Genomic DNA, 12273 nt, shown 5'->3' on the forward strand with positions numbered 1-12273 from the left:
AGATTACATCCTCGTGATTTATTTTATAACTAGAAGTTTGTACTTCTTAATCACCTTCCTCTTTTCTGCCCATCAGTTTGTTCTCTGTATCTATGAGTTTGTTAAACTGTAAAATTTGGAAGACAGCTCCAATTATATTTCTGCCTCAATATCCTTTTAGATTTCCTATATTTTGCTTTAGTTTCAGGATATTGATAAAATTCTGATTCTTGTGGCCATTTACAAGGTACAAGTATTTCAACAACTCTCAGTGGAAATTCAAGATTCTAGTATTAAACAGAGATGGATGCTGCACTAGTCTGCACCACAAGCTAACCCAGACACCCACTGATGCACCTGACACACCCGCTGTTGCTGACACTCCTGATACACTGTCAGGTTAGCAGGAGGCAACGTGGGGTGGGAGTTTCCATGACAGCTTTAAAATATTAAATATGTTTAAAATCTTTAAAACATCTGTAAAGCCAAGAGACACCCCTTGTAAAGAATCTGAAAACCCAGAGAACTGGCTGACATGAGTTCCCTGCATCTCCAAACTTCCATTCGCCTATTCACAGAACACCCCAAAGATCAAGATGCACCCCTGAAAAGCTCATGAACTTCCACAGTCACCTCAATTAAGGCTCCCCATGCTTTTCCTTCACTTTCCCCTCTGGCCAGAGCCGAGCAAGAACTTTTCACAAAGCAAAGAGGAAGACAGGATAGAAGTGATAACTACGGCAGCAGCCCCGACGCATTTACCCAAATTTGTAGAGATAACTCATGTCTTCCCTAGAACCTTAAAGAAAGAATCCAATAATCACTAGCATAGGAGATGTAATGACATAGAAGATCCGGAAGATTCCTATGACCTCCCCCCATCTTCCTCAGGGTCACCACTGCTGTCAGTCTGACAGTAGACTGGAGATTTATTGTCAAGACCAGTATCTCCACAGAAATGGGCGAGGGAAGTGGGATTTTTTTTTTTTTTTTAGATCAGTCACATGCAGCACACATCCTTCTACAACCTGATTTTCTCCTCTCCGAGAATCTCTGAAATCTCCCTCTGATGGCATCTACAGGTCTCCAAATTCATTTTAGCTGCTGTACAATAATCCATAGCTGATACATGGGGTTGGTTATGGCTCCCATTAAAAGACATGCCAGTTTTTCCAATTGTTCACCATTAGAAATAATGCAGCAGGGAACAGTACACCTCCCAACACAAATGTTTTTAGAGCAAGCAAGAGAATACATGTATTTTAAATGTTAACAGGCAATGTCAAATTGCCCCCAAAGTGGCAACTTACACATCACAGAGCTGTGCTCCCGACATCACTGCTGACATCCGCCGTCTTACATACTCTGACTTCAGCCAAAGCTCAGTCAGAAGAACATTAGAATAGCAGTTCTAAAATTTGCATTTTTTTGAATTTTAATAAGGCCAAACTTTTCTAATTTTTTGCCCTTCTATATTTGTTCTGCAAACTCCCTGCTGCACTCTGTCTCTTTTTTAATTGGAGCATTTATTTTTGTTATTTATTTTAGGAGTTCTTTATATATTCTAGGTACAAACCTCCTCACCTATTCTATGTGTGGTGAACATGTTCTCTCCATGTAACGGTCTGAATTTTCAAAGTGAGATGTCAAACTCTCCACACCAGGAAGCCCAAAACTGAATCTTTTATTGTTGAAAAGGCAGGGAAGGGAGAAGTACACTCCTGAAAGCCAAAATGCCTGCCTTCCTTTCTACCTCAATACCCTTGGTTTAAAGAAGCCCAGGGCGCCGAGAATTGTGGAGAATGGCCCATTCCACACAGGTAGCTTGCTGCAAGACACTTCTCCTGCGGGTGGTAATGTAAGAGGCACACTGAAAAGAGAGGTCCAGAATGAAGAGACTGGGAAGAGCAGGATTAGACAAAGCTGGGTGGGACCCTCTCTGTGTCCTGCACCATTCTCCTCCAAGGAGGGGTTTCCCGGGCTTCTGTTCCAGGAACCAGTCTGCTTGCAGCCTTGGGAAGGCAGAGAAGCAGCACCTGCACCTGATGGAATTCAGAGCCACATGCCAAACAGGAACCCCAGAGCCTGGCTGAAGGCTGTTCTAACGGAAACTAAGGTCCACCAGTGCACCTTGCCTGGACCCCGCTACTGCGAACAAACCGAGTGTAAAAGACCATTTTCCAGAAAGCTGGGCCTGGGTATTGGATAATGCTTGCCTGTGATAACAGTATCAAGATTATGTGGAAAACAGTTATAACCATTCATGTTTAAGTATTTACATGTAAAAAAAAAAAAAATTAAGGCTGTCTGATTAAGTAGGCCAGAAGAAATGAAACAAAATTTATATAGAACATGGTGACTGTTGACACTGGGTGAAAAATATGTTGGAGTTCACTGTACTAGTCTAATTTTACATATGTTTGAAGTCTTCTATAATGAAAAACTAAGGAAAAACATGTTAGAAGTTCTGGTGATTCAGACACTAGACTAAGACTTGGCAATTTTCGGTCCTGTTGCTGACACACTGTCTGGCTTCCAACTTGGAGCACGTGAACCCTGCCCTCTCCGCCCCTGTGTGAGGTGTGACACCATTTACAATAAAATTATAACCATTTGAGTCTTCTAAGAGAATTTGCTAAACTCTACTATTGATTTCACTGGCAACAGTCACACATTTGTATCACTGAACATTTTAAGCTATTTTGAAATAATTTCAAATTTACATAAAAATTGCAAGATTCATACACGAAACTCCCTCATATTTTTGCTCAAATTCTCTAATTTTTCACATTTCACCCTATGTGCTTCATCATTCTCTCTTCATACCCACAGTTCTTTTTTCTATTCTGAACTATCTGAGTAGACTGCAGACATCATGCCCTTTATCCCCTAATACACAGTATACACTTCCTAAGAGGAAGGACCTTCTCTTACAGAAAGAACCTCTGTACAATTAACAAATTCAGGAACGTTAACTTTGACAACATTGTTCCATAATGTACGTCAACACTGCGATTTCATCAGAGGTTCCAATGATATCCCCATTGGCGTGTCCTCGCTCCAGAACAGACCCATCTGGAATCGCACTCTACATATGGTTGTCTCATCCTGTGGCCCCACTCCTTCACTACAGGCCAGTTGTTTCAAAAAAGCCACCTGGGCTTGCTAGTTTGTGTCACTATCAGATTCCAGTTCTGCACTCCCAGCTGGAATAGAATCTAAGTGATATCATCAGGACCATGTTCATCTGCCCATACTGGTGGCATGAGTCTTGGTCACCCAGTTAAGGCGATATCCAGTTTCTCCAGTCTATAGTCATTAATCGTGCCCTTGTAAATAAGAATTCTCTGGGGAAATACTTTGAGCCATGAACATTTCCTGCTCCCTATTAAACATGATCCCATTTCATTAGATTCAGGATTCATTGATGATCCTTGCCCAAATCAATCTGTACAATTATTGTTGCAAATATGATTTTTCCATAGTTGGTATTTTGCTGTAAGAAAAGGGCCCCCTCTTTGCCCCACTTCCATTTATTTATGTAAGGCAATGGGTTAAATAGTGTTCCCCCAAAATTCATATTCATCCAGAACTTATTTGGAAATAGTCTTTGCAGAAGTAAGATTTAAGGATCTAGAGATGAAATCATCCTGGATTTAAAAGATTTGATTTATTCTAAATCAAATAACTGCTGTTTTTATAAGAAGAAGATGGAACATGCAGAGACACACGGAGAATAGGGTCATGTGAAGGTGCAGCAGAGACTAGAGTGATGCTGCCACTAAGGAACTAAGGAACGCCAGAAGCCACAAGAAACCGGAAGAGGCAAAAAAGGATTCTCCCTTATGGCCTTCGGAAGGAGCCTGAACTGCTGACACCGTGATTGTGTACTTCCAGCCTCCAGAACTTCTATTATTTTAAGTCACTCACTTTGTGATACTTTGTTACACAACCCTAGGAAACTAATACATATATTTAATTACATATTTACTTATCAACTTGGAATCATAAATTTCTATTTTGTTCCATGTAGAATCCATGCTTGTCCTTATTTATTTGTTGTTTAAATTGTCCCAGATTTGATCACTGGAAATCCTCCAAGTTGACACCTGTGTTTTTACACGTTCCCATTACTTTTGACCACTTACTCTCTATCACAAGAACATGCTCCTGTCTCATCTTGTATTTTTCTCTGTGCTGGACCCATAATCAGTCATTTTCCAAGTCTTGCTAGTTCCTTTAATGTGCAACGGTATTTAGAAACCAAGATCTGGGCACTCAGAGTGCTCATTGATAATGAGATACTAGGAAATAACTGTTATGTATAGAAAAATATATATTTTACAAATTATGATTTATAATCTTAACAAATACTATTTTTATATGTGTGTGTATATGTATGAATACAAATACATAAAATCACGAGTTATGCCAATCTTTTCATTCCCAACCCCTACCTTCCCTCATTCCATATTTGTATCTTCCTTTTTCAATAGTGGGAACCCTGGCTCCAAAGCTGTCAACATACCTCTTATTTACCCAATCACACAAAACAGTTTTAGAATTACTACATCCATACCACTCTGAGAAACAAACCTACTAAGAGTACATAATTTGTTATCGGATATATGATTTGCACCTTTTTTTTAATCCAGACTGAGGATATATAGTCTAAGTATTAAGTCCACATGCATTTGAACCAGGTTTCTTTTTTCTCCCATCAGTGTAGTTACGTTATTCATGTGCAATGTAACTGGGTTTATTTACTTGTTTGCATTCATTTTTAGCTTCCTGCCATCTTTGATGATTTAATTGTATTTTCTGAGCATGTAGAACATTGAATGTTCCAAAAGCCAAATCTATTCAAAAATATATAAGAATAAACTAATAGACAGAAAGTAGCTTAACATAATAAAAGCCATATACAACAAGTCAACAGCTAACATCATACCCAAAGGTGAATCACTGAAAGCTTTTCCTCTAAAATTAGGAACAAGACAAGGATGTCCACTTTCACCACTTCTATTAAACATAGCATTAGAAGTTCTAGACAAAGCAATTAGGAAAAAAAAAGAAAAAGAAAAAAAGAAATAAGAGGCATCCAAAATTGGAAAGAAGTAAAAGTATCTCTGTTCACAGATGACATAATCTTACATATAGATTCACAAAAATTCTATTTGAGCTAATAAACAAATTCAGCAAACTTGAAGGAGACAAAATCGACAGGCAAAAATCAGTTGCATTTCTATACATTAACAAAGAACAATCTGAAAAGGAAATTAAGAAAACGTTTCTATTCACAATAGTATCAAAATGAAAATACTTAGGAATAAATCTAATCAAGTTGGTGAGAGACTCATCCACTGAAAACTACAAAATAGTGCTGAGAGAAATTAAAGATCTAAATAATGCAAAGATATTCCATGTTTGTGGGCTAGAAGACTTGTTAAAATGTTCATACTGCCCAAAGCAATGTACAGATTCAATGCAGTCCTCATTAAAATTCCAATGACATTTTTTGCAGAAATAGAAAATCCTCAGATTGATGTGGAATTTCAAGGTCTTCCAAATAGCTAAAATAATCTAGAAAACAAAGTTGGAACACCAACACTTCTGGTTTCAAAACATACTACAAAGCTACAGTAATCAAAACAGTGGCATAAGGACAGACACACAGACCAATGGAATAGAGAGCCCAAGAATAAATCCTACATATATGGCAAATAACAAGGATACCAAGACCTCTCATTGGAGAAAGGACAGTCTTTTCAACAAATGATGCTGGGAAAACTGGATATCCATATGCAAAAGAATGAAGTTGGACCCTTACCTTACATCATGTACAAAAATTAACTCAAAATGGATTAAGAACCTAAACATAAGAGATAAAACTACAAAACTTTTAGAAGAAAACATAGAGGGAAAACTTCATGACATTGTACTTAGCAATTTCTTGGATATGATACCAAAAGCACTGGTAAAAAAAGAAAATAGGTAAATTAGATTCATTAAAATTAAAAACTTCAGTGCATCGAAGGACATTATCAGAACAAAAAGGCAACCCACAGAATGGGAGAAAACAGGTGCAAATCATAGGTCTGATAAGGAGTTAATATCCAGAATATTTGGAATTCCTGTAACTCAACCAAAAAAAAAAAAAATCGGATTTAAACATGGGCAAAGGATTTGAAAAGACATTTCTCCAAAGAAGATACACAACAAATAGCCATGAAAATTATACAAATGAGATGAAATGATGGTCAACATCATTAGTCATTAGAGAAACGCAAATCAAAACCACAATAAGATACCACTGCACACTCATTATGATGGCTATTACCAATAAAACAGAAAATAACAAGTGTTGGCAGTATGGTGGTTCCTCAAAAAATCAAAATAGAACTACCATATGATCCAGCAATTCCACTTCTGGGTATATACCCAAAAGAATTGAAAGCAGGACTCAAAAATGACACTTGTCCACCCCTGTTCAGCATTATTCACAATACCCAAAAGGTGGAAACTCAAATATCTGCCAGTACATGGAAAAACAAAATGTGCTATAAATATGGGGTGGGTGTGTGTGTGTGTGTGTGTGTGTGTGTGTGCGCGCGCGCACGTGTGTGTACACAACTGAATATTATTCGGCCTTAAAAAAAAAATTAAGTACTGACACCTGCTACAACATGAATGAACCTTAAAACACTATGTTAAATGAAAGAAGCCAGACAGAAAAGGATAAATAGTATATGACTCCACTCATGTAAGGGACCTTGAGTAGACAAATTCAAAAATACAGAAAGTAGAATGGTAAGTGCCAGGGATTGGGGGAGGGGGAATGGGGAGTTAGTGTTTAACGGGGACAGAGTTTCAGTTTGGGGAGAAGAAAAAAGTTCTGGAGATGAATGATGGTGACGGTAGCACAATGTGAATGTACTTAACGCCACTGAACTGTATACTTAAAATGATTAGACAGTTCTATTTTATGCACATTTTATATTAATAAAAAAAAGATCTGAGTAACCGACATGACTTTCTCATTTCTCCTGTTTCTTTTTGTGAAAATAAGCAGATGCACAACAAACCAATTCTTCCACTCCTGTCCACCACCCACCTGTTCACCATCTCTTCCCATAGTATTATTATGGTCCTCAATTTTTCACTATTTTAAACTGCTCTGGAAATGAATCTCACATTATAAAAAGACTATGGTGACCTAGGGGTTATTTCACTGTTGGAAAGAAAATTCTTGATTTCCAAATGTCATTTCCCAATATTCTATAAGAATTGAAAACACAAAATAACATCCTACGAGAGGGCTACAAGGTGAACTTGTACCCAAGCTGGAATGTGACCCAGAGGTTGTACCTGAAGTTTTCTCGGCCTATACCCCTCACACCGTTCCTGTATCCCCCTTGGCATCCATTTGTGGGCTGCTCACGTTCTGGATGGAACTCTTATGTACCCATCCAATTCCTCATGGTCCCCCAAACCCTACTCTTCCCTATAGCTCTGGTTTCGTTGCCTTGGTCATAACATACCTGGCTAAGCCCCTCTCAGGAAGGGCCCTCTGGTTCCACAGATCAGAATCATTCCAGTTCATTTCTGCCTTCAAATCTTGCACAGTCAGTAAGCAAAACTCTAAGCAAACAAAGGGAAGTGCCTCCATGCTCCTGACTCCTTAAGCAATAGTGACGAACACAGACCCTGGACAAAGAGTGGTGGCAATGTCCTTTCTGGGGTGGGCTGCCCCGTCATAGGCGACTACTAAAATGCAGCTAGTGAGATGGACGAACTGAATCTTTCATTTCAGTTCAGTTTAATTAATTTTAACCTAAACAGCTATATGGGTTTAGCAACTACTATAGTCTATCGCACAAGTCTCCAGAGAAGGTTTCTTTAATTTTGCTGTACCATGGGTTAACTGGCCCTCCAGGAGGGCGGGGGTGTGGAAACCATTAGGCAGAAGAATTTGGGAGTTGGGGAAACCCTCCCCCTCTCCGGGAGGACTTGAAGAAGCAACCACATTCTCCCTAGATAACATCTCAAAAGTGACAGGGTGCTTACTAAAGCTCATTCCACTGACAATTAAAGACACACACACCACCTCCCACTGGAACTTAAGACTTTCTAGAGGACAAGCCACTTAGTCTAATTAGGCTAAATTTTTCTATAATTATGTCTTTCCCATTGGCTTTGAATGTTTTGGTTCTTTCAGAGATAGAACTTAAAAAGCCAGAAATACTAAAATTGGTGTTAACCATGCCAACACGATTCCCTATTTTTGAATAGCTTTCTGAAAATTTCCAACATGCTCAATAATTCCTTGGCCACTCTGTTAATATGATATTAAGCAGATCACACCCCAGACATATTTTATGACAGCTGCAATTGCAAGCAGAGCTGTCCCGCCCTTATTTCCAACTCGGCAAGCTCCTCAACAAAACCAAATAAATATACAATAGAAGAAGGAGGCTGGTGCAAACCCAGCCTATTGCAGCCATAATTAATGGGCTGGAGGTCTTTGTTGCTTAGATTTTTACCTCAAAACTCAAGAAGCCCTCACCATCCACTGAACATCTAACATTTCTGTTCAGTACTGCAGTAGAACAACACAAAACCAAAGAACTCAAAGGGTCACTGAGAAGTAATGTTTTCAGAATCAGTCCTTTTAGCCCAATGGTCTTTTCATGAAATTGCTATTGGCCACGCAAAATGCAGACTTAAATAGCAATGAATGATTCCTCTGAAAAGCAAAGCCTCCCTCCACCCCTCTCCCGTTATTTTGCTTTAAAACTCTGCATGCATGATATCTACTCGGTGGTCACCTCAGGGTTCCCAAAGAAGAAATGATCTTAATGACAACTTTCTTTTCCAGAAACAGTCACAGCCTGTAAGGACTCACATACTCACCCACTCCCCACTCCACCCTCCCCCCGCCCCAATTATGGGGCACAGTGGGGTAAATCCAAAGCTTCTTCGAAGCCCAGCCCTTCTCCACACAGTAACCACAGGATGGGGGGATGGGGGGCGGGGGTGGGGGAGAGAGCTCCAGGTCCTCATCCAGGTTCCCAGAAAATGGACCAGATAAACATCAAAAGGCCTCTGGCATCAATGAACGTTTTAGAAGATGGTTATAAACCGTGGGTGGGGATAACTCTTAGTAGCCCACTTTCTTTTCCCTGACTACAACTTGGAATTATATAATTAGAGCTCTCCCAGGGCAAAGTGTTAGAGCACACAAATTTCCTGTACTTAATCAGACTGGCCAGGGTTCTGCAGATTAGGGAGGCCCAGCCTTTCACACTCTGTTCCATTTCAATGATAATGACAACTTTCCACATCCAGGCCTCCCATGGAATGCATTTTAAAGGAGTGCCACTTCTCCAGCCGAAACCTAGCTTTAGAAATTCTCCTTTAGGAGATTAATCTTTCCTACCTGTCAGACGGCCATTCTCCTACTCTTGCATTTCTATCCCATTGATCTCAGGGAAGAGATGCCAGAAAAAGGCAGCGTAAAGTTGTCTCCGCCAGATTTAATGTCTCCAAGGGTAAACCAAGGCTAAATGTTTACCAGGAACAACTAATTCACTGCAAATCACACCCTAACAAACAGTGACAAACATCAATTACAGCTATACTCTCACCAAACAATAGGAAGATTAACAATAAAAATAGAAGTGTTATTTCAACACTACCTCATAAATCTGCAGATCACTATCATCAAAAACTACCACTGGTAAATGCAATTTTAAACCAGTGTTGCTTTTTTTGCATGCAAAATATTAAGCAGAATTCTTTGCAGTGTTCCAAGATGTGCTGTACTAATCAGAAGTTCAGCCTTATTGACTAAAGCTCCCTCAGTAGTCAGTCACCCACTGCTTCCTTGTACAGCAGCTTACTTGTCACAGTCAGTTCTGTTCAGTCCCAGGACGGCATTTTTTATCAAGTAAACGTGAGGGTTAAACTTGCTCTCACTATTAAATACTAAAACATTTCCAATGTGTGCTGTTGCTTTGCTTGGTACACAGTCATAATAAGAAAAACATGTTGTCTTACGATATACATAAAACTTCTTTTTCCACAAAGTCTTCTTATTCATGATGTTTTCATTTACTTCCAAATGGATCACTATCATTATTTATTACGACCATCACTCCAGGGATCTGCGCCAGAAGTAAACACTGTACTGTCAAAATGTGGGAAGGGAGGACCCCAAATCCCCATTCCCAGCCTATCCAACCTAAGCAGGGCACTCGGTCCCAAATCAGGTATTTGTCTCCTAAAGGAACAGAGCCTTCTATTAAAAGGTGGAATAAGAACTTATAAATCTCTTTAAAATAACCTTTCCGTGTTTTTACATAGTAACATGTTTCGTGTATAAAACACACTCAAATTACAGGGATTCCTCTTCACAGCGGAAAAGATGCCAAACACTCAAATCTCCTGTAATCATAAAACTGATTCATATTTTGGATGTGATCATATTCTTTTCAGCTAACTTAACATTCCAGAAAGGAGAGAATTATAAACAGCTTTCCTACTCCCTCCCCTATAGAGATTATTATTATTTTACTGGAAAAAGAAAATTACCTATACACAGGGTCCAAAAAGTAACGAAAACGACACAGGATTGCTTTGTTCCTTGGAGATTTCTTAAATCCGACTGGAAACGACAACGGCAGTGTTTAAACTACTCCGCCCGAAAAGCGAGCCACTTTCCTGTTCTCGTTATGACCTTGATGTAAGCAACAGACGCATCATCCTTTCCCGCACTGCCAACCTCCAATTCCTCCACCCCGCACCTCCTCCACTGCAAATACAACTAAAAACGCCCCCGGACACACGTCTGCGACTAACCTCAAATGTGGCCACCACGTCCACGTTGAGCAAATGCACGTCGAGTCTCAGAGTTTAAGTTCCCCCACTTAACCCCACCCCCAGCCAATAGTGCTGCAAAGGAACCTCTTGATTCAAAAGGCAGACGAATTCTTGAGGGTAGGAGGGGTGGAGAAATCCACAGGGATGTTGTTAGAATCCCCCAGACTGACTTCGAATGTACCAGTTTACTCACCATTTCACTGCGCGCTCTAAGCGATTTATGCTTTAAGAAACAGCAATATAACTGCAAATCTCCTTCCCAAGTCGAACCAGAAGAGTCCGATGTATTCAGCAACTGCTTAGACTCAGGCGGCCGGCGCCCCCTTCCCGCTTCGTCTCCCACCTCCGCCCCGCGAAAGCTGCCCAGCATTCCTGAGGTGGAGGACCGGTCCCTGGAGCGCGCAGCTGGCAGCAGGACGCAGGAAAAGCTGAGCCCCTTCCCGCGCCGGCCCCCTAATTCTCACCTGCCTTCAGTAATGCAAAGATGGGACACAATGTGTGAGGTGGGCGACACTGAAACCCACTTACATGTTTTAGGACTTGAGGCGAACCTCACCCAGCCTGCAAACCTCCCGGCCTGGAGGCACTGCGCCCTGCCCCACCCGCTAGAGTGCCAGGAATCTGGCCCCTCTGCACGCAGGCCGGGGTGCTGCGCGGGTCTGAACTGCGGGAGCCAACGCCGCCTCCGCGGGCACCTCAGATGGGTTACCCCAGTCCGGTCCCCCAGGTCCCCTCTGAACCTCGAGGCAGCTCCTGCGCGCTCGGGAATCCAAGCAGTTAAGCCCGCCCTGGGACGCCGGGGACATTGGGTACCCTTCGAGAAAAATGCCGCCAGGGTGCCGGACCTGTCCCTACAGCCGTGCACCTCATCTCGGGTCTCGGGGTGAAGCCCAAAGGCGGCAGAGCCCCCAACAGCCCAAAGACCGCCTGGGACCTCCGACTCCAGGCACAGGATATGCTGCTTCGGCCACCTCCCGACTGTGGGGGAGGGGGAGGGGGCCAACAAAAGGGAAGCCAAGGCCCTACTCAACCAAGCGGCGGGGGTCAGGAGCTCGCTTCTCCCGGCCTGTGGGGGTACTTCGGCGCAGACGCGTTGGAAGTAACCTCAGGGGAGAGGGCCGAGTCAAGGTCTGGAGAAACAAGGGCCACGTCTGCGGCCCCCCCCATCGGGCCATGTTCACACTCACGATCCTCGAAAACCACGGACGAGGGGCTCCCCATGGGCGCCGGCGCAGCTCGCCTGGCCTCTGGAAACACTTATCCCGCCCCGGAGCGCGCCTTATTGGAAGCAGCCCCGGCGGTGGGGCACGGGACGCGAGCGGGGCCGAGAGGGACGCCGCGGCCCGGGTATGGTGGCGGAGTAAGGGACGGACGCAAGCCGTGAGCCATGCCGGCACACCGGTCCTACCTGAG

The 12273-nt window shown here is 42.1% G+C and overlaps 1 protein-coding gene across 1 annotated transcript in view; it reads right to left on the reverse strand.

The window, feature by feature from the left end:
• Window positions 1-11745, reverse strand: part of ROR2 (receptor tyrosine kinase like orphan receptor 2) — a 213192-nt gene extending 201447 nt beyond the window's left edge. The window contains exon 1 of the mRNA XM_023524482.1: window positions 11706-11745. Coding sequence (XP_023380250.1) covers window positions 11706-11730 — 25 coding nt within the window. The 5' untranslated portion in view covers window positions 11731-11745. The remainder of the gene's footprint in view (window positions 1-11705) is intronic.
• Between the last annotated feature and the right edge of the window lie 528 nt (window positions 11746-12273).

This window comes from Pteropus vampyrus, unplaced genomic scaffold (assembly GCF_000151845.1).
Source record: "Pteropus vampyrus isolate Shadow unplaced genomic scaffold, Pvam_2.0 Scaffold469, whole genome shotgun sequence".
Lineage (NCBI taxonomy): Eukaryota > Metazoa > Chordata > Mammalia > Chiroptera > Pteropodidae > Pteropus > Pteropus vampyrus.